At 43.3% G+C, this 24,852-nt stretch overlaps 2 protein-coding genes across 2 annotated transcripts in view; both read left to right on the plus strand.

Annotated features, from left to right (window-relative positions):
- Positions 1 to 49: 49 nt before the first annotated feature.
- On the plus strand, positions 50 to 14,738 carry SLC19A2 (solute carrier family 19 member 2). The gene is made up of 6 exons (XM_084843155.1): positions 50 to 553; positions 3,896 to 4,504; positions 9,390 to 9,612; positions 10,829 to 11,021; positions 13,402 to 13,543; positions 14,225 to 14,738. The coding sequence occupies exons 1-6, from the start codon at positions 356 to 358 to the stop codon at positions 14,351 to 14,353; spliced, it is 1,494 nt and encodes a 497-aa protein (XP_084699281.1). The 5' UTR covers positions 50 to 355; the 3' UTR covers positions 14,354 to 14,738.
- Positions 4,176 to 24,852, plus strand: part of CCDC181 (coiled-coil domain containing 181) — a 36,836-nt gene continuing 16,159 nt past the window's right edge. The window contains exons 1-4 of the mRNA XM_084843153.1: positions 4,176 to 4,504; positions 9,390 to 9,612; positions 10,829 to 11,021; positions 13,402 to 13,543. The gene's annotated coding sequence lies outside the window, so the exon portion shown is untranslated. The remainder of the gene's footprint in view (positions 4,505 to 9,389; positions 9,613 to 10,828; positions 11,022 to 13,401; positions 13,544 to 24,852) is intronic.

Below are 24,852 nucleotides of genomic sequence, written 5' to 3' on the forward strand. Positions count from 1 at the left end.
TGGGTTCCTTGAGGGAGGAGAAAAGGCAGCATCTAACTGCGATAATAACACACGAGCAGCACATACACAAAAGTGCCGCCCCCACGGCCGCCCGCCCGCGCACCTCGGCTGCGCTCCGTCCGCTCGGATGCGGCCGGGCGGCGCCTCTCCTTCCCCTCCGCCGGCGCCAAGGGAACCCGGAAGGCGGGGGGCGTGCGCGCGCGGCTGCTACTGCGCAGGGTCAAGGTGCCTTTGGCTGCCGGCCGCGCGAGTGGCTGCCTTGATTCCGGCCCGCTGGAGCCGAGCGGAGCGTGGCCGGGCGCCGGCGCAGCTGAGGGCCTGACGCAGAGAGACGCCCCGTCCCGGGGCTCGTCGGATGGAAGCGCAGGGCGTCCTGGACGGGCTCCGGTCCCGGGCGCTGCCTCGCCGCGTGAGGCGGGCTCCGCGCCGCTTCGGCTCGGCTCTGCCCACGGCTGTGCTCTGCGGCTACGGCTTCTTCGCCAACTTGCGGCCCTCCGAGCCTTTCCTGACCCCTTACCTGTTGGGCCCGGACAAGAACCTCACCGAGACGCAGGTATTCCTGGCCTCTTCCGCGGGGGACGGGGAATGGGGAGCTTTATCGGGTCTCCCCTCTCCCCATTTCCTTGGCGGGGCTAGACGCATGGGGGCTGTATTCTAGAATGAAGAGAGTGCCCCCGAGCATGTGCAGAGGGCCTTTCCCTTCCCAGTGAGAGAGAACCGCTCTTCTGGAGTTAAGCTAACACAGAGTCGCCTGAAAGATTGAACACATCTATTATGGCATCTTCAGTCCCAGCTTCTGCCAACCTAGCAGTTCGAAAGCAAGAAATTGCAAGTAGATAAATAGGTACCGCCTCGGCGGGAAAGGTAACAGCGTTCCGTGCACCTCGGTGTTCAGTCATGCCAGCCACATGACCACGGAAGCGTCTTCGGACAGCGCTGGCTCTTCGGCTTAGAAACGGGGATGAGCACCGCACCCTAGAATCGGACACGACTGGTTGGGGACACCTTTACCTTTACCTTATTATGGCATCAGCTTTTGCGGACTCCATCAGATGCGAATTAAGGGAGCCTCTGAGTTTGGGGGTTGGCTCGGGACTCTGCCATCCTTGGAAACGGAGGCCTGAGCCTCCTCGTGGTTGAATGGGCTACTCCTGGAGCCTGCCTAATTATGAGCTATCCGGGAAGTCCGAATTGCGCCTTGTGTGCCACCCTGAGATCTCGGGCAGTGATTGCTGCTCGTAGGGAAAGGGGAAGAGGGTGTAATGGTGGCAGAGTGTTGGCGGCAAGAAGTGGATCCAGTTGCCAGACAACTCTGAAAGGCGCAGGAGCTTTTCTCGAATAACGAGTTCACAACCTTATTGCCAGTGGGATGCTGCATTATATGCTGGGATCCACACAGCCAAGAAGTAAGGTTGTCTCTTCGCTAGCTGCTTCCTCTTGAACTGATGTAATTCAGCCAGTCAATCAGCACCGGAGACTCCAGTTGCTGTCCAACAGTTGCGTTTTAGTATTTTCCCCTTAAAGACGTGGTGTGTGGCATTTTTGTCCAGGCAGCTGCAGCCCTAGCCAGTCTGGTGTGGGCTGTCAAAGTTTATGATTATGTTATTGACACTTGGCCAAACATTGAGTGCATCACTCCCTCCTGACACCTTAACTTGGCCACCCACCTGCAATGCAGATGGTGTTAAGCTCCATCTCCTCTTAGCTGTATGAGCTGGCTGACTCTAACTTGCTATGGAGTGAAGGTGCAACTGGTTAGACTACAACTCCCAGCATTTCATGGGGTTGTGGTGTGTTGGAAGTGGGGGTCGGGGGGAGGTGCTTGATGTTGATCTTAATTTCACAAAACACACACACAGGACCATTTTCATTTCTGGTTTTGCACAAGCTAATGAAAACAAAGGAGACAGCAAGGAAATTATGGGATTTGAATGTAGGAAACCAATAATTAAAGAGCTGGAAGATGGCTGGGAGGAAACCAGTTCAAGGAACAATTGAAGGGCCAATTTCAATAATGCCAGGAGCCACTTTAAGCCACAATAAAAGGTGGTGGGGTGGGGGGACACCCTTCCTTCTTGACAGCTGCAATCATAACCACAGTTTCCAGGGAGTAAGTCCCATTGAATTGAATGGGACTTACTGCTGAGTAACCATACTTTGAATCTTGCCCATGGAGATGGGCACTGTCAGATTGTAATGGGTGCTGAATTAAGTGCTGAGTGGCCCAGAGTGATAGAAGTGCTTCCAACGAATCGTGGAAGAACAGTGCCTTGGTAGTGCTTAGTGGCCCTAGTGTGGAAGGGGCTTGGATATTAGGAGGCGCTTTCTATCTATTTATCTAGTTCAGTGATAGAATGAGCTGCTTGGGCTGGTCTACCATGGGTTACCTAGAAGTAACAGGTGCAGTGGAGGCTTGTGGCTCTGATGTCAGTGGGGCAGTGAATCCGCTCTGGGTTTTAGTCAGAACCAGTCAGAACTCTAAAGGAGTGATCCAAGGTGCTTTACAGTGACATCAGAGCCACCAGCCTCTTCTGAACAGAAACATCTGCTAGGAAGCATTTTAGACCACATGATTTTATCTTGGCTGCTATAAATCACAGGGAAATGTGTTCTAGATTTTGTGATAAGGTTCTGACACATCCAGTCCTACAAGTTTTTGGTCGATTTGCTCACTACTTCTTTTGACGGATGCTCTTAGACTGTGTCCATTTTAAAGCTAGGGTTCGCAACGTTACCCTTACCCCATCACCGCCCCACCACTGCAGTTTCCAAGCCAGAGAGATACAGTGGCATGTCAGCTGGCCCTTGCTAGATGACATTTCTCAGACTTGGCCCAGTCTTCTAAACTTACTCTGACCCAAACTCCTTCAACCAGCACCAGTAATTTATTCTGCTATTGAATATGGAGAAATGCTTCCACACAGCCCACTCCTGTTGCATGCACGGGTCTGTGAACAGGGGTGCTAAACCTAACAACAGCATTAGATGAGAAAGGGAACAGGATATTTCTGAACCTCTGCTAAAGCCATGAATAAGGAAACATAGAATTGTATCCATCATTAGTCCTACTTCGAGTACCCACTGAAATGAATGGGACTTGAGTTAGGCTAACATTGGGTACAACCCATAAGAACAAAGTAGCTGCTCTTTCTGAGCTCCTTTCTTCCAAAATCACACTGGAATGATGGGATCAGTGTGGATTGATGAGGTCTTCCACCAGGGGATGTTCAATCCATATAGTGTTGGCTGCAGGGGGAGGAAGGTATCACCTGCCTTGGATTCTTTCCCCTCCCTGCGACTTTGTGCCCCATATCCTTCAGATACCTCCAAGGGTGCCCAGGCTGTAGTATAGACTCCCTGGAGAGAATTTACTTGGCATCTACTAGTTCTACACTTTGAGGTCAACACAAAACTTTCATTTGAAAGAGCCTTTGAAGACAGATAACTTGAGGGTTGATCTGCTGCGGTTCTACATATGTTACTATTTAATCATTTGATTGTTTTGTTTAATTGTATTTTATACCATTGATATTTTAACTTAAATGGTACCTTTATAATTTTGACATCACCATTTCTCTACAATAAAGTTCATAAAGTTTATAAATTTATTAGCACTTTTTGAACTTTATTATGGAGAGATGGTGATGTATTTTTTTACACTAATAAAACCTGTCAGTTTCCAAACACTGCCAGCAACATGTCCAGGTTCCATTAGTCCAGGGATAAGCAACTTGAGACCCTCCAGGTGTTTTGGCTATGCTGGTTAGGGCTGATGGGAGTTGTAGGCTAGAACATCTGGAGGGTCGCATGTTGCCCACTTCTGCATTAGACAAACATCTGTTGTTAGCATATGATTTTCCCATTTCAAAAACTATATAAATTCTTCCTCTTGTAGGTCTTCAATGAAATTTATCCAGTATGGACTTACTCTTATTTGGTGCTGCTTTTTCCTGTCTTTCTGGCAACAGACTATCTCAGATACAAGCCTGTCATTCTTCTACAAGGACTAAGCCTTATAGTGACATGGTTCATGCTGCTCTATGCCAAAGGACTGCTGGCTATTCAGTTCCTGGAATTCTTCTACGGACTGGTGACTGCAACGGAAATTGCCTATTATTCCTACATCTATAGTGTTGTGAACCTGAACTTGTACCAAAAAGTCACGAGCTACTGTCGAAGTGCTGCCCTTGTGGGTTACACTGTGGGCTCTATCTGTGGACAAATCCTGGTGTCTGTTGCTGGCTGGTCTCTGTTCATTTTGAATGTGGTGTCTCTCACCTCTGTATCTGTTGCCTTTGCCGTGGCCTGGTTTCTGCCTATGCCACAGAAAAGCCTTTTCTTTCACCACCTCACGAGCACCCAGGTCAGTAGAGAAACGAAGGGTGTAGATTGTAAAAATGGAACAGTCATCCAAGATGATCCTGCCTTAAAGAGGGATCCTGGGTGGGAAGATGTTGAATCGAAGGTTCCTTTAAATGTAGAAGAGCATCCTGCAGAACAGCAGGTAAGCAGTACTGCTGTTTCAGGGGAATGGAAGATACCGACTCTGCCATCGCACTGAGAACAACTGTTGGGTTAATTATTTCTTGTGGCAGCACAAGTCAATTCATTGGTTTTAGGTGTCTGAACACTTTAAATTCTGGGATGTGATCTTAAGCATGGTTGTGTTGGTGGAGTCCTATTACTGCTGGACCTCTTAAAATACAAATTCAAAGAAACTGGATATGCCAATTCATTTATTGGAGATTCTTTAGGAAACATTTTAGAAAGGGTGTGAAGACGCATCTTCTTAGTTTAGCCTTTTAAATTATATAGTTTTAATATTTTACTATTTTTAATGTTCTTGTTTGTTATTATTTTATGGTTTTATTGTTTTAAACTATGCACCACTTTGATGGCTTTTTAGCAAATAAGGCACTCTATAAATGTTAGTAATAGTGAAGACAGCTTTTGCAAATGGCAGGCCTAAGAACAAGTGATGCCCATATGCTTCCAAAGGCAGGCTACCAGTCACCTAAGAATATGAGACTGTTACAAACTAGAAACATCCTTTGCAAGTGGGACAACAAGATTCTAAGGAGAGCTATAGTAAAACTGTGGGCCATTGTTAGGGAAATGTCAACCATCGTCTAGGGAACCCCCCCCCCCCACTATTGATTGGATGGAGATTCTTCTAGAAGAGTTTTCAAGATGTAATAAACTCTGAACGAGCATTTCAGCAGTGAGGGAGCTGCTGTAACAGTGTAAACAAAGCTAGAAAATACTGAGAAACCTGCCCTTTGGCCAGAAGGGTCTCTGTGTGGTTTCGTTTTGTCTGCTAGGCTGCAGCTGGTAATGAAAGGTATTAGAATTCCATGGGATTAATGTTACCCAGTCAAATACTGCTTCCTTAACAGAAGACTACTGTGAAGCTGAGAACCATAATGGATAGGTGGAAGCAGTTTGTTCTTCACTCTTTCTGCACAGATGTAAACCTGCACTACCACAGCTTAGCCTTGGTTAGGTAAATGCTGCATCTCCTCCTTTTGTCTTCTACTCTCCACCCCCATCCCACCTGCAGCCTTCAGCTGAAATTTACAACACCAGGGCCGTTGGAGCAAGCTCTTCCGTGTGGATTGTTTATCAGGGCTGCAAAAATCTTTCCTAAAAAGAGATTCTGTAGTTGTAGATCAGGGGTGGCTAACCGGGTTTCTCCAACCCGGCTTTCAGTATACCTGCACAGATGCAGGTGAATAAGAGTATCTATGGCTTTGTCGTTCTATTTGGAAGATCTTGTTTGTAGACCAGCCTTCCTCAACCTGGTGTCTTCCAGAAGATCTGGACTACAGCTCCCAGAATTCTTGACCATTGGCCATGCTGGCTGAGGCTGATATGAATTGAAGTCCAACTCCCACCAGGTTAAGGAAGGCTATTGTAGACCATGTACACATTTATGTTTATCCCTTTCTCAAGAATCAGGAAATGATGGCTTTCATCATATTGCAGATAACTGTGCAATACTAGCAATGTCGATTTATACACCAAAGTTGGAACATTATTTTGGGGAATATATTTTTATTTATTTTATCTTTATAAATGAAATAATACCAAAATTACCAACAACCTGAGCAGTACTACAATTTCCCAGCAGTACAATATTCTGATGAGGACACCACAATAACAAAGAGAGAAGGAAAAAGAAAAAAAAGTGGAAGAGGCGAGCACACTGCAGCCAGTGCACCATCTTGTTTATGACAGCACATCGGTTTTTAAACCAATGGGTTGTTGTTGTGTGCAAACAGGGGCAATATCTTCATAATTTACATCTCTACCTCAGTTGCTACGATGATCAATATGACTCTTAATATTAAGTCTGTACTGAACACTTGCCAGTTTCAGTTGTGAGGGCCAACATAGTGCTCTTGGGAGAGGCAAAACGGTCACTGAAACCCTCCACTTTTCACCTTGTTTGTGGCCTGTTTAATTTCTGAGCAGCTGCTGCTTTGGTGCCATAAAAAAGCTACATTGTCATATTTTTGGGGGGAATACTGATTCCAGTCAATTGGGGATTGCACAGTAAGTGTGATGTGACAATGCTGCATAGCCCATTGTTAGTGAAGACAGTACTTTCTGGGTTTGCATCGCCCTCAGTCTGAGCATGCACACTCCTTTGCCTCTTTTTATTGTGTCCTCCCCCTGCAAACTACTGAAAAGTTGTGTGTGTGTGCCTTTTGTCACTGCTGGAAGCTTTTGCAAAAAACACCCAACCTGCCTCCCTCTTTGCTCAGCCCTAATATTAATCCCCCTAAACATACAGAGAGCATTAGAATTTCTATCTTGATTGTAGTCATAGCAATCCTCTGAGGTGGGCTGTGGTTGTGTTTCATTAATGGAAAAGGAACTAAGACAGAGCGAATGCATCACCTGCACGTAGCAACTTTTGTTGGTCACTGAGATCTGGGATATGAATACTGGTCTCCCTTGTTCAAATCTACTTTATCCACAAAACTCCATTAATGATGCTGTTGTACCTCAGCCACACTATAAATGTTTGACCACACAAGACTCGGGCAGAGATAACAATTATTGCTCTCACACAGCAAGAAGCAGTCAGTGCTAAAATAGGTGACCTGAACTTGTTGCAGAAGCTGGTGGTGATTCTTGCATTCTCCCTCTGCACAATTGTCAGGAATGGGCCAACCAGTGTTTCAGTGTGGTACACAACCTTTTAAGTTACGCAGAATTCTTCCTCGTGCTTTTTGTTTAAAATGTTTCTGGACATGATGTCTGCAGCCCTATCTGCAGTTTCTTTCATTTTTAAAATGGTGACGGAAGAAGCTTTTGCAGACTAATTACAACTGTGCAAAAAGGATTTGTGTGTTTTCTTCAAGTTCTTAAAAACAAGTGGCCAGCTGTCTGCATCTTAAGGCCTTGGAAACTAATGGAGGCCAGATGCTGCCAGAAGAAAATGTTATGCACAGACTGGACAGCAGTGTAGGAGTTAATTGTGCACTGTAACCAAGTTGAGCTGCATTCACGTCCACTAGATGCCATCTTACCCTCCAGAAAAGGATCCGGACATGCATTTGCAAGCTTGCCAGTTGCGTAAAATCTCGTTGCTCCAGCGAGAGTGCACAATCGAGGAGAGCCCCTGCCCTTCCTCTGTGCATGGAGAAATATGAGGGTTCTCCATGATGCCAGCAGGGTGACTTGAGAAGCGTGGGAGAAATGTAAGGGCTTTCCCTGATGAAACTCAAGGGGACTGAAACTCAAGACACTTGGGAGAGCGTGGAGACTATGTGATCTTTTTACAGTGCCTGTGGCTTAGCATAGTGAGGATACGCTCTCATCCATCTTGTGAGCTGTGGAGGAGGGAGGAGGCTCACCCTCCACAGTTGGCCTGGGCCTTGGGCTCCATGTAATGTCAGCAAACCCTGTCCCCTTCCTGTGGAGGGGGGAATAGGGTCATTGTGAGAACAAACTTTGGCTGGCTACCAAGGTGAGCCAAGTTTTGTTGTCTCCAGAAAACCTTTAATCTTGTGCTTTCGGGGAGGATATTTTACAGAAAAGCAACAAATGATCTCTTTAAAGTATGGGAAACCAACCTGGTGCCCTCTAGATGTTTTGGACTACAACTCTCATAAGCTCCAGCCAATGGTCAATGGTCCGAGATTGTGGGAGATATAGTCCAGAATATCTGGAAGACACTAAGTTGCTTCACCCTGCTCTAAAGAAATAATGTAGCAGAATGAATCAGACTAATAACATTGCAACAGATTTGCTATCCTTGATTCCGTGCTGTGCATGCTTTTTCATTTTGAGAATTGAGTTGCCATCTTAGCTAGCGGTAAGACAGACTGGTAGGACCAACAGCTCTTGTAATAATTTGGTTTGGTAACATTATATTGCGTGTTCCTGTTGTTTACTGGTTTCTAAGACTTGGCGTACACCATCATCATAGTCCCAAGTCTTAAGTCCACCACTTTTGTCAAAACCTGCTAACCAAAAGGGAGGATTAATATTTTGCTTTCTCTTCCTGCACATGAGCTGCAATGCTTAGAGTGCAAGAGCCATCCGTTGTGCAACCTGTAACGTCTACTAGAACAGCTCTGTTTCACTGATCTACCATTTGTTTGCTTCAAATTCCTTAATGTTCATCTTGTTTTAATGTTAAATCTATTCTATAAAAGTGGTTGTAGAATGTGAAGTTGCTATTTTTATAGAAAATAGTGGCTTCTCTGAGGAAATTGTCTGTCTCGGGATTTATTTAAGTTATCTGATGTTTGGATTTCAGAGTAGCCCATGTTGCCTTGTGTTCACTGACAGCATAAACAAGATGGGGGTGGCTGACTTAGTTTCCTCTTGTTCGTTGATGAGAACGTGGATAGATAGTGGCAACTACCGCTGTCTGTCTTTGCTTCAGAAATATTATGCTTGTTTTAATACCGTATGTAGAGAAGTAATGAGGTTGCTAGAGTTTTGGAGGCCAGTTCATGTGACTGCTTTTCTGGTCCACAGCTTTTAATTTGTTATCTAGATTCCATGATGCAGATGACTAGCCTGAATCTTCACGGCTTTTTTGCATACCATCGTTCAACACACATCAAAAGGCATTGTGGTTGCATGCGCATTAATGGTTTTGCTCATGATCCATGACTTGGACAAACCAAGTCCATGATGAGAGAAGAGCCATGTGCATATACAAGTTAGTGCCGCTTAGTTTTGCTTGTCATACGTTCAGCTCTTTTATGGCAAGAGAGCCAGGGGCTTTACTGTGTGGTGGTTGAATAAATGGAAGGTTTTGTTTCATCAGCCTGTTTGGATCTGTAATCTTCCAAGAGCACTGTGGTCCTACCACTTGACTTTTGGGTAGAAAGACTAGTTGAATTTTTATGTTTTAATCTATACAGGAGCAGAGGGTGGACATTGTGAAAGTAATCAAAGAGCTCTGGCAGGACTTCCTACAATGTTACTCTTCCCGGCCTCTGCTGTGTTGGTCTCTGTGGTGGGCACTGTCAACATGTGGCTACTTCCAGGTCATAAACTATGCTCAAGGCATGTGGGAAATGGTGCTACCTTCGCAAAGCTCTGAGATCTATAATGGTGGTGTGGAGGCTGTTTCCACGCTACTAGGTAAGTTCCCCCTTCCACTCTCTTTTTGTTGTTTGTTTTTTTGAGAGAGGTGCATGTTATGGGGCTCCAAAGCACTGACTGTGCCTTATTTATCAAGTTGGTGTCTTGTGCTGTTGGCAAAACTGCTGTTTCCTAGTGCAGGAGAGAGACCATAAACAGCACTCCATCAAATTGCTGTTGGGTGAGTTTGATGTGATGTGTGCATGAGATGACTCATTTGTTTCTGTTACCAATTTAGTAATAAGTTTTGAAATTCTGTCTGGAGATAATAGTGTTTACAGGAGCCTCCTGGAGAAGTCATCCAAGCAAATATGCTTAGGATGTTTGGAAGTGTTTGTTGGTCATACTCACATGTCTAATGTAATGCCTGTTGGAACAACATGGCTATGGTTATGCCACCTTTATTGCACAATCACAATTCAGTAATGGTCCTAACCACTAGATTGGGAAACACTCAATAGACTTTATTTTCCCATTCCATCCTCAATCCCCCAAACCCACTCACACAATATAACTATAAAAACCCAATGCAGGGAGGGGTGAGTAACTTGTGGCCCTTCTGATGTCTTGGCCTACAGCTCCCATGATCCCTCACCATTGTCTATGCTGGCTAGGGCAGTTGGGAGTTGTAGGTCAAAACATCTGGAACGTCACAAGTTGCCTACCCTTGCCCTGAAGACTAGCCAAGAGAGATGGTAGGCTAATAGCGGGGAGCCTCTTGTACACTTTTTTGTAACAGTTTAAAGCTGTTGGTGGTAGTTACAAAGTATGGCAGCTACTGCACGGCATAAACACTGTCTAAAAATGCTCAAGAAGAAGCAGCATGTTATGATGTGCTGTTGCTTCCTGGGTAATTGTACGGAAAAGGGACGGCTGCTGCCACAAGGAGGCAGCCATGTTTTTTTCCGCACGCAGTGTCCCTCCCTGCGAGGGTACCAGGGAGATTGTTCTGCGGGCATGTTGAGAGGGAAGAATTTTCAACTGTTCACATCAAAATTTGCAGTTAATGAAATCTCCCCCCCCCCCGCCCCAATCCCTACTTTGAACTCTGTGAAACTCTAGGTACTTGATGGACTATTTAGCAAACCTTTACTGGTATCTCTGTTTGTCCTGATCACTGATGCCTAACAGATTCCTTAAAAAAAAAATCTGCTATATATCTATACTGGATACAAGTATTTTCAGACACTAAGTTATTTTGGTTTTGCACTTTTAGGAGCTGTGGCTGTGTTTGCTGCAGGCCACATAAAAACGTCTTGGGCTACTTGGGGTGAAATAGCCTTAGCCATGTTCTCTCTCTTAATTGCTGCGGCTGTATATATCATGGACACCGTTCGTAACATCTGGGTATGCTACGCTTCCTACGTAGTATTCCGAATTGTCTATATGCTGCTCATCACAATTGCAACGTACGTACTTTGCAAACTTTATCAGTTTATATCTGTCCTAACTGAACCTAGCGGGGGGGGGGGGGAGGTGTTGGCTGTGTTTGTCTGAAGATTTGTCTTGTCATAGTTAAAGCTAAGAAGAGCCAGGCTGTGGGTTAAAAACATAGAGATGTTCAAAGCGCTGACCTCTGGATCAGAGGTTTCCTGGCAAGAATGCCTTTTAAATGGAACGCTTTAGCTTACTGGGTTAAATCGGTATTGGTATTTACTTTATTCCTGTAAATGGGAACTGAAAAATTAAAAAAAATGTAATATAAGCTTGTTAAAATATTGCATTTTGTTTCAGTAAACTTAACACCAGCCTGTACTGCATTTTATGTCTTGAGCTGATATTCTGCATTAAGAATTCTTTCTTTCCCTTGCTTGTTTGGCAATCAAGAGGAATATCTAGATCCATAAACTTCAGATCATAGGGCCTTGTTAAACTGTGTCTTTTGCTTGAGCATAGCTGAATCTGGTGAATTCAAACAGAAAGCAGAACATTTTTAATACAAGCAAAGATTGAAGGATATTTTTTATTGAATTAGTGGCTCAATATGGGGCATGCAAGGAAACAGGCTGGGCTTCTTGTTTTAACCTGGGTTGCCTTGCCTGTGTGTAGTGCTCACATTCCAGGGATCTCTAGCCTGTGCAGGTGCTGTGCAGGTATGCTTATGCTGCATGAGTAGCAGATAGGGTGGGGGTGGGGGGTGGGGGTGGGAAGACGAAACTGGTTTTAAATGTGAAGCTGGGTGCAGGGAACACTGCATGACTTTTTTTTGCATACCTGGTGTCACTTTGAAACCAGGTATCAGTTTATGAAAAGGGAAAAGGGTTTCTCGTTCACCTTACACAATTTGTTTGTTTTGGCAATGTACATCTTATGGCTGCTATGCCAAAACTCTGTGGCTTTGAGCATGCCAATAAGTCACTGGCAATCTGAAATGTCAGGATGGAAATGGGCTGTCTGTATTATGACTTCTGCATGTTGGATGTCTTTCAGGCTTATTTGTTTGACTAAAGTAGAAAGCAAGGAAGGGCAATAAGTGCTTTGAGCAGCAAGTATTCTTGTGTCAGCCATGCAGTAGGGTTGTGCAATGAAATCCATGCTGCAATGTAAATGCAATAGCTGTTCAGCAAAGCATACAGCAAACTAGGACAGAATGTACATATTACTGGGGCCTGTAAATGGCCGAGTATTGGACAAGAGGCTGTGGTCATAGAAGGTACATAAATAAGGAGAGCAAGGACATGGGTACAACTGCTTTAATCTTTAAATTGTTGCAGAGGGAAAATGGTCTTCTCAAGAGGCTCCCATGAATTCACATAGGGAAACATAGAAAGCTCCCTTACACAAAGTCCATCTAGCTCAGTTTTGTCTACATTGATTGGCAGCAACTCTCCAGGGTTTCAGTTGGGGATATTTCCCAGCCCTACCTAGACATGCCAGGGATTGAACCTGGGACCTTTGCAGGCAAGGCGTGCGCTCCACCACTGAGCTATGGTCCTTCCCGGGTGACTTCCTTCATTATTGATTTGGAACCATGCTTTTTGCTTATATAATTGGATTTGGAAGGGGTTGTTGAGTCCAATTGCTTGAACAGCAGGATTTCCTAAATTATATCTTACCTGGCTGATCTCTAGTTCTCAAAGCTTTTGGGGAAGGTCTTTTTATGATTTGTACAGAAAACTTGTGCCAGTGCTTAATTGAAGTTAGAGAGAATGCTCTGGTTTTCAGTCTAAGGCTGTAATCCTGTGCATGCTTACTGAGGAGTAATCCCCATGCATTTTATTGAAATTAACTTCAGAGTAAATATGCATACATTAAGCTGCATGTTTGTTTTGGGAAATGTCAGTAGTGTGTCTTGGTTTGTGGGCTGATTCAGTAAGGTCACTGCATATGGAAAGGGACAAATTAGGATGTGATTGTGACAGTTGTGTGTGGTTTCATCATGGAACTGCCCCCAGTCATGTAGAAAGAGGAGTGAGAAGGGTGCCCAGGAGACCTTAAAAACTCTATTCCTGCCTGCAGATTACCTCCCCATAGCCTCTGTCGCCAGACACCTTTTTCTTGGATAGGGCTTTGATAGCAACACCAACCCTGGCTTAAGTTCAAAACTTTGGGGGAGAAGGGATGGAGGAAGATTCAGTTCCCTGCCCCATATACGTCCTTTGCTTTTAAAACCAGAAATTGGGACAGTTCTGTGTGTGAAATGCATGGCACAGCTACCGATGCATCTAGTTAGTTCACCCAACTCTCTTGATAATCAACTTTGGAAGGGTACTTCTGCTGTCTACTCTGAAAAAAATGCTTTCTCTCCTGTGTTCATGTTCAGTCTTTCCACTCTGTTTTTCTCCAAAGGTTCCAGATTGCTACGAATCTAAGTGTAGAGCGCTATGCCCTCGTGTTTGGTGTCAATACTTTCATTGCCCTGGCATTGCAGACGCTGCTCACATTGATAGTTGTCGATGCAAAAGGGCTTGGGCTGGACATATACACACAGGTAAGGCACATGCTTTTATTTTGGCTGGGTGGAAAACGTGAGAATGCACAGCCTTCTTGGTAAAGCCTTTCCATTGAGTTGGTGAATAAGGCCATGCAGTGGTAAGATGAAAGCCAATGGGTGAGATGGGAATTCTGGTCCCAGCATCTTGGCTTTAGGAGGGTGAATAGTGCCTTGCCCTGTGTTTGCTGAGGAGAGGTGGTTTTTCAGTCATGTTCCTAATGGACATTGGGAATGCTTATAATAGCCTGGCTTATTGAGATGCCAGGAGGTGGAACAAATTCAATGGTGCCACTTGCTGTTGTCTGTGTTTCATTTTGTAACTGAAGGTCCTTGTTGCCTTGGCTTTCTATCTGAATGTACCTCAAGAATGCACTGACAAAAATGGATGGTGGGTAAGATGGAGGACAAATGTGTCTTACAATCCATCAGAATAAAATGAGATCCTAAAGAGCTCAAGACATTTTGAGGCAGGAAATCGAAATGGTGACTTTCTCCTTCCCCTTCCCTGTTGAGTTAAAAATATAACTAAATAATTGACTATTTTCTCCCTTATGATGGGACCCCAAATTTGCAGCATTAGGCAGGCACCTTCACCCTGCTTAATGGTAGGACTGGCCCTAAGAAAATGAATGAACTTCAGCTTATCAGTTCACCACTTCTCTCCCCCCCCTTCTCCAGTTCATGATCTATGCTGGTTACTTCGCTGCCATATCGGTTGTGTTCTTGATTGGTGGCACATGCAGTATTATCCAGAATTACCAGAGGAAGGAGAGAAGGAGAAACGACACTACAGAAGACAGTGCTTAATGTGCAGAACATGGACTTGTTCAAAACCTGTGTTGGGGAAAAGGGGATCTATTTTAAATATGCCGGTTCCTATTTATTAATGTATTCCAACACTGTTACTTCAAGACTGTTACCTGAGTTGTACTTGACATATATTTGTACTATATTAGTAGCGTAAGTTAGAAACAGAATGTATTTAACGATATCTTACATAAGTAAGAATACTATATATACCAAAATGTCCTCAAGTAAGCTTTTTAGTCAAAGCTGCCCATCTGGGGAAGGTCAGAAGCATGCTGCAGGCTTGCTGATCGCCCTCTTGCCTCTTGAGACAAACAAGCCATCAAGCAGTCAATGGAAATTGGGAAATGATTAATTTTGTTTTGGAAAACTAATAAAATATTTTAAAAATAAAAAATGGAAATGGAAAATGATGGCTTTGTTAAACTAGCCCAGCCCATGCCATCAGTAGTTTGTAGGCTGCGTTTCAAAGGAACTTGAAGTATTGGGGCTGTAGCCAAGAACTGGAACCAGTGGCAGCCTTCCAGTGAACTTGGGACATGGCAGTAGAAGAACATTGCCCTGGGCAGGTAGAGGCACACTCATGAATGCTGAATAGACCTCTTATATATATGCGCACAAACATTTCTCACACTGCAGTATTCCTGTTGTCTGCCTTTTTGGTGTGTCTAAAGCAATGGTGGGCAACATGTGGTCCTGCAGATGTTCTTGAACTGTAACTCCTCACATCCCTAGCCAGCATAGCCAATGTTCCAGCAACGTCTGGGGGGCCACATGTTCCACATCCCTGGTTTAAAGGTTAAGTTTTCTTTGGTTGCCCTTACCCATCAAGTATAAGTAGATAGATTGACCCGCTGACCTCATGAAATGTTGAGTTGTACATCTTAATTCATAGGTAATATAGGGCATGGAGAGCCCAAGAAGCAAAATTATCTATATTCACATTTGGCGGGTCATCCTGACCAAGTCTAGTCTTTGTTCAACTCCTCCAAAGCGATCAGTCTCTTAGGGCACAATCCTATGCATGTTTAGATGGAGAAAGGCCTACAACTCCCAGCATTCCCCAGCCACCATGGCTGGCTGAGGAATGCTGGGAGTTGTAGGCCTTTTCTCCATCTAAACATGCATAGGATTGCACCTTTAAGCTCCTGTATTTAAGTTGTTGACAAAAAGACTTTTCATAGTGTCATGGGAGAGTGCACTGACATCAATATTGTTTTGCATAATCTGTTCAAATAATAGAAGTCCCCTTGATTGCCATTTTAGCCTATAGCTATTGTGTTTTTGAACTGTGGCACACATGCATTTGACCACACCAGATTAAAGTTCACCCTCATGATTGTTTTATCTGATTCCCCCTAGTAATTAAGTAGTGTGATGCCTCTTAAAGCTTTGTTTAGTGTGGAATTCTTGAGGAGTTCTTAGACTTTTTCTAAGCTGATTGCAGGTGTTTTTCCAAGGGAAATATAGAACAGGGTTGTTGTTTTATAATGAAAAGGAACAGTGCCTAAGAACTATAGCCTTTAGATTCCATCCCTCCACTGTAGGGCAGGGAAGGGTTTTATACCAAGAGGATGTTGTGTGGTTTGTATTCATCGGTATCTTGGGGAAACAGGGATGCTAAATTACATCTTGCTTCTTCTGCATCCAGTTATTTTGGCCACATTTATTTCCGGTGACTGGCAAAATAATTGCAAATGAGAGGGTTGAATAAATCCACAACAAGTAGGTCTTAGGGTTGCAGTGTGATTTCTGGCCTAGATTCTAAGGATGTTAAACTTGTCCACATGATGGGACTGTGTCAATGTTGCATGTTTCTGCAACAGGGATAGGAAGCCTTTTAGGCCTGAAAGCTTAGTTGGCTCCAGGTAGGAATGTTGGGGGCTGTATAAGCACATTGCAAGGCGGGGCCACAATCCAAAGTATTCAGCTGTGTGTACACTTTGGGAAACCACTGCCAGTTGTGCTTCCTATGTAAATGCAGCAAAATGTACATGTCTGTGTTGTGTGGTTGTTGCATGTGAACTGTGTGTGACTTCCAATAAGGAAGTGCTTTCCATGTAGGAGGAGGAGAAGCATAATATATGTGAAGAAGCCCTTGCTATAAGCCTTGTTTGTAGTGAGCAGGTAGTACTTGTCTTCTAGTGGCCTCCTTGCTACATAAAAATCAAATGAAGGAAATGGGAAGAATGGAGGGATGTTCAAAATGAGTGTAAGTAAGAATTCTTTTATGTGATTTTGACATCCCATTCTACTGCTGAGTTTGCAGTGCTGAGCTTGGCGACTGTGTATGAACTTCAACTCTGACATAACACCTAAAGCAAGCTACTGACCCCAAACTACAGAGAGCTTGAAACCAGATTTTAATGTAAATATTGTCCTTCTTTGAAACAGCTAGTCTCTTGCGTAAATTCACACAACTTCCTACACCTCTTCCTACAAATCTTGTAGAAAATCTTCCTACAAGATTTTTGCAGTTGCTCCTGGCTATCCAAGATGTCTTCTAAACAGAAATCTGAAAATACTTTTAGCAGGAAAGGTGAGAACCTGTACCATTCACAAGTTTGACAAAAGAAGGAGTAAGTAACCAAAGGAGGAAACTGAATCTTTTAATCTAGTAGTAAAGAATATTTCTTGCCTCTGCGCCAAACTAGATGTGAGGTTAATTGCTTGAATAAATACCATGGGGAAGCCTGAGCAACTTTGGGACTATGAGTGGCGGGTGAGGAGGGGAAGTTAAACTCTTTCTCTCCCTGCTATGCTCCCAACAAAAATCACCCCTGCAAAGCTGCTGTTTGCATTTCAAGGGAAGACATAGTTGGTGCCAGCGGGAGCTTTACTTGAAATGCAAATAGCACTTTTGGAGAGTCGACCTTCGTTGGGATTCTGACAAAGAGACAGAGTTAAAGTCTCCCTCTCCCCCGCCCTACCTGCTCAGCCTTCTCCTTAGCTGCTATTTATGTAACAAATATAAATGTTAACTCCATTCACTCAATTAAAATCTCATTCTTTGGCCCTATTTTTCTCCTCTTGAGGAATCAAAATAACTATAAAACCTCATCTGTGGAAAAGTCCTGTTAACAGAAGGTAGAGAGACTGTGATGCCTTCATTGTTGAAGAGTTGCCTTGTATTATGTGTAGATGGTTATGCTGCACTAGTTCCTTGGCACTGATGCAAAGGTGGTATATTAATGGAGAAAATAAATAATAAAATAATATAATTATGTTAATAATTATATTATTTAATGATGGTATAAGAAAAGCTTGTCAGGAAAATGCTTTGTGAAACTAAAAAAGCAAAATGTGCAAGCAAGGCAGTTGCAGGAAGGAAAATTTTTATTCTTGTCCAAGTTTTAAAGTTATTTTTTTATCAAATAAAAATATTTTATGATATTCTTACAAGTCTTGTTGTTGTTCTTCAGTCGTTAAGTCGTGTCCGACTCTTCGTGACCCCATGGACCATAGCACGCCAGGCCTTCCTGTACTCTGCTCTCTCCCGGAGTGTGCTCAAGTTCATATTCATTGCATCGGTGATGCTATCTAGCCATCTCATCCTCTGCCGTCCCTTTCTTCTTTTGCCTTCAATCTTTCCCAGCATCAGGGTCTTTTCCAGAGAGTTTTCTCTTCGCATTAGGTGGCCAAAATATTTGAGCTTCAGCTTCAGTATCTGTCCTTCCAATGAGCACTCAGGGTTGATTTCCTTTAGGATGGACTGATTGGACCTCCTTGCAGTCCAGGGGACTCGTAAGAGTCTTCTCCAGCACCACAGTTCGAAAGCATCAATTCTTTGGCGCTCAGCCTTCCTTATAGTCCAGCTCTCACAGCCATATGTTGCTACTGGGAAAACCATAGCTTTGATATTTTTCTTTTAATAGGCAGGGTTGTGTGTGCTCCACCTTTGGAAGAGAAAAACCAGGTTCTGTATTAATGAACCCCAAACGTTGAATGCAGAATGATTCAAATTAAATACTTGTCTATTGCTCTAGAAAAAGGTCTTGCTACACTTCAGAGAAATATAATCAGACTTCCAGATGAAGAATTCTGCCTAATAGCAAACACAGGTGGCAAGTGCCAATGGAAATGGAGCCAGACTGGGGGCACTGAGAAACAAGAGCATGTGCTTGGGGGAAAACTGAGGTTTGCAGAAGTGAAAAAACTAAACTAAAACAAAAAACAAACCCAAAGGGGCAACCCCGCTCCCCACAACAGCTCAATGAGGATTGAGCATGCTCAGTAGCCACATAATGTTGCATCATTTGAAAAAGGGAAATGGGCTGGGGAGTGGAATACTGTGCTTAGATCCTTGTCATTCATAGTGTCCTGGAGGCATGCATGGCTGGTTGTCTGGAACCCTGAACAGGAGTACTCCTGCTTTGTGGTGGGGATACACTGCAAAATTTACAGGACCCACTTGTTCTGCCTAATGTTCTGCCACTAACAAGCCGGTTCAGATACAGTACATCAGCTTGGCTATTTTGCTTTTCTCAGTACCGGCACACACAACACAAATGACCAGACCTTGGAGTAGAAGGCATTTGATTGTAGCTTCCACATTTATTTATTCAATTTATAACCCACCTATATACAAATACTCTAGGCGGGAAACATCTGTTTCCAGCGTTGGTCTGAGGTGTTAAGCATAATCACATCTGACAGGTGCTCCCCAGGATAGCTTGCAATATTGCAGAGGATGCTGGGGCACAACGTTTGGATCATGTTTGTCTACAGCTTGCAGAGTTGTGTCATAGCATCCTCTGCACACTGCTAGTGATCCTCGGGCATGCTTTTCAGTTTGTATGCAGCTATATTGGCCCTTATAAATATTGCTGCAACCATTTGGGTTGCCTGTGCAGTGGAGCCAGTGCTGTGTGCCTCACCTGTAGTCTTTGATACTATGAAAATAGCATGCTTGCTTCAAGTTAATGTAAAGTGGGGGAAGGCAATATTTTTGGGCTGGGGAAACATTTGGCAAACTGCCCTGTGCACCACCACAAAATGGCTGCCATGTGAGGCATGGCTAGGCACAAAGGACAAGTAACCAAAATGTTGACCAAAAACTGAGTATAAGGCAAAGATGGAGTCTGAGCCCCAACCAACTAAACTTTCAGCCAAAGCTAGCAGTGCCAACAGAAACCTATTTCATAGAAGGCAACCGCTTTCTCCCCCTGCTTCTGCCAGCCGGCCAGCTCATTCCCCCCTATCTCTTTTTCTCTCTCATTCCGGATTAACACCCATAGATATGCTGTCTCACCCGCCCCCAATCATGTGTTCAGCATGCATACATCCAAAGGTCCCTTGATTGCAAAACCCCACTCTTTTTCAGCATCTCTCCAAAATTCCCTGCTACTCTCCCTATCATCTCCCTGGTGGTAACCTGCTGATTTCCCTGACCCCCCGCCCACCCAGCTGGCTTATTGATGCCCTTCATAGGCCCCCTTCAAGCTTACAGGTGACAGGCATCTCTTTTCGCTTTCCATTTTTTTTTTTTTGGTGGCTGGGCCTGCTGCAGAGAAAAGCATGAGCCTGCCCCTGTCCATTTTGCAAGAATGTCTCTGAGCTCCCCCATGTAGCCCAGAGGCATTCAAATGACGATGGCAGCAGCTGGCCCTCACTATGGTTTGAAGTGATCCCAGCTGTGGTAAGGGAATGTATCAATTAAAAAAAAAAGTGGCTGGTGTCAAGAAAGGTGTCCAGGGGCACATCAGTGCCCAAGGGAACCATGTTGCTTACTCCTGATAAAAGGTGAGCTGGCCTCTAAACAGGAATTTGTCTAGCCAATTCTGATTATGGCCTGCATTTTATCCAACACCTATTTTATTTTGAACTCCAGTTATACATTCATCTCGCATGCTAGATGCAGAAAAGTAAAGCTAAACAAAGTCTAACTTATGCTACTACATAGTTTTGATCAGAATCTGATGGTGATCTACTGTTTGTAACAAGTCAACAAGTGTTTAGCAACACTACCACTAGATATCAACCATTCCTTATTTGCAATTCCTCATTCCTTACTTAACTCATAAATTAATTTATGTAGCCTGGGTAAGGAACTAACAAGCTTTGGGCCATCTCAATAATATATCCATGTCACCAAGTGACCGTCTTTAGGAGGTGTCCTAACACTGTCTGGTCCAAACCTTCATTTTGGCAAAATGTGCTTCCAAGTTTGAACAGCTCTGTACTTAAAACAATAAACTTTGGGCCACTTCACATTATAATTATAGTTTATTATAGTGGTCTGGATTTATGATTGGGCTGACTCAAAGCATACTTTTGGGATTGCACAGTAGTTTGAACTGTAATGGGGGAAGAAGGTGAAGGAAGATCACTCCAGCTCTTGATCCTTTGTAGAGTGAAGAAGGATCTTCCCGTGATGTTCAAAGCACACACAATAAATACAAGTAGAGAAGGATAATGGTGAAAGGCCCTGATCTGTGTGCATACCAACTGTGACAAAGTGTGTTCAGTGAACATGTATAGTGAGGTTGTGGCAGGCTCCACACAGGACATATGCATGGACTACACCATGTATGCAGATACACACACACAAGATATGATTGATCTGGATTCATGTATGGTTATTCACATGTAAGGGAATGTATCATTTTGTCAATTGAAAGACATTCCTTTACCTTGAAGATATCTGTAACCCTTACACTGATGCTGCAATATTCAAACTTCTTGATTAACAAACAAGGAATTTTGGGGTATGGAGTATTATTTTTAAATTCAAACTATTCCTCATAAAAGTACTGCTGCTACTCTAGCTCACACAGAAATAAGTCCTAGTGTGTTCAGTGCAGCTTGCATAGTGTTTTGCTCGAAGTTCCTAGTTCTACCTAAACCATTATAAGTAGTGCAACTGAGTATAGTTCTTGATTTTTTAAAATGAAGTTGAATATGCCCACAAAAAACATTGCTATGAAACTTTGAAAATAGAATTAAAATGTGCATGAAAGGGAAAAATGTTAATTAACAAAGATTTATTGAAAAAAATGTTCATTGACAAGGAGGGGAAGAAAGGGGAGGAAGCAACTGGAACAACTGAGATAACTATACAATTAAGGTAAGTCTCTAACAAAACAAAACAAAGGAAGATGGGAACCAATACATTGGTTATCTACTAGCATTCCAGAGAGAGTCTCTCATCTCCAACTTGTGTACTACTACACTGCCCTGAGCTGCAGGGCTCTTGCTGAATGAATGCTGGATGAGTGCAGAAGGCTGCAGTCCTTTCCCCCAGTCTTCTCTGGATGGTGCTTTTTATTCACTTCCCATTTGAGATTCTCTCAAATCTTTCACTCTCCTTTCGAGTTGCCTCAGAATCTTCGTCTGCTCAGGGATAAAAAGGTTTGTCCTCCAGGCAGTTACCATGTGTTCATCAGTTCACACAACTCTGAGTCTTCATTCAGTGCATGTACACAGCTGTACACATGTTCTGTACCCTGTACTGAATAGGATCCTAGTACATGTGCTCAAACCGAGCATGACTGCACATAGACAGAAACCCTATTTAGGCATTCTGCTTTAGGGAATAATAAATATGCAAGGGGGGGAGGAAGTGTGAGTACACGCAGCTCCGCGCCCTCTTGCCATCCTCATTGCCCTCTGTGTGTGGAGAGAGAACTTCTGCAGCGGGCAGTCGTTTGTATCCCTGTAGGAATAGGCTCTTGATTTAGAACTGTGGAAAATCAGGGTTCCAAATTGTATGGAGAGCCTCCAAGGATACCAAAGGCTCCCTGCTGCAGATGTTTGCCCTCAATACATGGAGAACAATCGAGACAGCAACGGGAGGAGGAGGTGGGGAGAGCTAGAGTGTGATTGTCTTCACTCCCTGCCCCCTATCCCCATTCATGTACATATTTGCTAAAGCAGAATGCTCGAATAGGGCTAGATTCTTATAGGCATCTCAACATGCGTACATATAGGGTGAATGCACGTTCAGTGTAATCCGTGAAAGAGTCCTGTGTTCAATGAATGTGTGTGTGTACAATTGTATTCATGTAGGTACCCTACACACATTTGGCTGAATGTGTGTAGGTTGGGGTGGGACATGCTACTGACTTTGATCCTGCTGCCCCGTGCATATTCAGTGTATCCATGAAAGTACTGTATGTACTGTCCCTGTGTATGCAACGTCTTTGCGCCATCAGAAACCCTGCACCAAGCAATAGATTCAAAACGGGATACAGTGTTGCTCTAACTCGCATCTGCCTGGGTGGAAATGTAAATGAAACCACAAACCAAGTTAAAAAGTCAGTTTTAAAACTTAAAAATAAACCCAAGATTACACCCTCGTAAAACAGCATTGAATAATCCTGAATACCTATCACCACTTGCTTTGCATCACTGATGCAGATAAGAATCCTCTCTTAAAGTATGGAACATGTGCTTTTTCTACCCTGAAGAGGGTGACTAGTCCTCATTGAATGGTCTTGAAGGTGACAAGTAAAATGCCTTCTTGTCAAGTTACAATACAATGGGTGCAAGGTGTGGAAGAAAATTCCAAGAGCCATTAATCAGACTGATGCTTGGAACCCTGGCATATGCTATTAGACAAAATAATAGCATTCATGGATTTGTCCATTTTGGTTTAGAATTTAAAATTATGCTGATGATCTCTTGCTGTTTATCTCGAGACTCCAGTCGTCGGTTCCAGCTTTGATGAAACTGATTAATACCTTTGGTGAATTGTCTGGCTATTCAGTTAATTGGTCAAAGTCAGAAATAATGCAGATTGGAGATAGGGTATACTCTAGTGTATTAGCGAATTAGTATTTTCGATGGTGCCCAGGGTCTATTACTTACTTGGGAATAATTATTCCTAGAGATATATCTCAAATGATTAGATTAAATTTAAACAAGCTGATTAATGATATTTCACGAGATATAGATAGATGGGCATCTTTAAAGTTGAGTATATGGGGTATTTATTTATTTATTTATTGCATTTATACCCCGCCTTTCTCCCTCTCGCAAGGAACTCAAGGCGGCTTACATTATCCTCCTCCTCACCGTTGTATCCTCACAACAACAACCCTGTGAGGTAGGTTGGGCTGAGAGTCTGTGACTGGCCCAAAGTCACCCAGTGAGCTTCCATGGCCAAGTGGGGACTAGAACCCGGATCTCCCGGCTCCCAGTCCGTCACTCTCACCACTACACTACACTGGCTCTCTGGGTAAGGTGAATACGCTTAAGATGAATACCATACCTCAAATTATTTATGTTATATGTGGGATCCCTATACTTATACCTGGCAAATATTTCCAAAAACTTAATGCCTTGTTTCGTAAATTTTTCTGGGGTTCCTCTCTACCAAGAATATCTTTAAAAAGGATGCAACTTCCAATTACTGAAGCCGGGTTTGGTTTTCTGGATCTAATTATGTATCATCAGGCCTATTTGCTGACTTGTACTAAATTTCGGTCTTTTCCATTCAGATTTCATTTTCCCCCTTGGTCAGTGTTGGAATCTTCTTGTCTGGAGCCTCTCTCTAAATGGATGGCATTAGGTTCTCAGCATATCAAGGTAGACAGAGCTCCTCTCACAATTTTGGCAGTTAGAGAAGTTTGGCGTATAATGTCATGTCAATTACAGTTTGATCCATTTTCCCATGCTAAACTGACTTTATGGGGAAATACAGATTTAAGAATTGGTAAGAAAATGTTTTTATGGCAGACTTGGACAGATAAAATGATCTTTACCCTGGATCAATTAGTGGGGGCTGATGATGAGTTTCAACTTTGCGAGATCAATTTGATTTGCCTGCTACAGCGGAATGGCAATATTTGCAGTTGAAACATTTGTTGGTATCTGGATTTGGTCCTGCTGCTTTTACTGTTTCGGAGTCTCCTTCTTTATTGGAAATACTTATTGAAGCTGATCAGATATATCGACCTACGATTCATGTTTACAAACATCTGTTATCAATGAATAAATATGATACAAGTGGTTTACAGCAAGAATGCAACAGGGAATTGGAACATCCTATTTTGTTTAATCGGTGGACCACCATCTTGGTGTCTGTATCAGACATTTCAATGAATCTTCGGTTATGCTTTATTCAGCAAAAACTTTTGTTTCGGGTCTACTGGATGTCACAACGTCTTTTTAGTAAAGGCTTGTCAAATTCAGCTAATTGTTGGAGATGTAATGCAGTCAATGCTTCTCTTATTCATGTGTTTTGGAAATGCCCAACGGCTGCCTCCTTTGGGGAGGAAGTTATTATACGGATAAATTTTGTGTTGGAAAGCTCTTTAATATTTACTGATGTAAATGTTATTTAAAATTACTTACCTGCTTCTTGGAATGTAACACATGGTAAGCATAAATTGATTTTTTCATGCCCTTTTGGTTGCTAAAAGACTGATATTACCATATTGGAAGGATAAAAGCCTACCGCCTATAACGCAATGGACTGAAGACTTAACAACACTAGCAACATTTGAAAGAGTGGTATATAGGCGTAACTTCCAGTTGGACTTATATCTGGATATTTG

This window comes from Heloderma suspectum, chromosome 3 (genome assembly GCF_057233095.1).
Source record: "Heloderma suspectum isolate Gila_16-S chromosome 3, 16-S_ref, whole genome shotgun sequence".
Classification (NCBI taxonomy): Eukaryota; Metazoa; Chordata; class Lepidosauria; order Squamata; family Helodermatidae; genus Heloderma; species Heloderma suspectum.

Bases quoted from the DNA above. Each gene is read 5' to 3' on its own strand.
- SLC19A2 (XM_084843155.1), top strand. From the start codon at position 356: ATGGAAGCGCAGGGCGTCCTGGACGGGCTCCGGTCCCGGGCGCTGCCT. The intron at 4,505-9,389 runs GTAAGCAGTACT...TAATCTATACAG, and splicing joins AGCATCCTGCAGAACAGCAG to GAGCAGAGGGTGGACATTGT. The intron at 9,613-10,828 runs GTAAGTTCCCCC...TTGCACTTTTAG, and splicing joins GGCTGTTTCCACGCTACTAG to GAGCTGTGGCTGTGTTTGCT.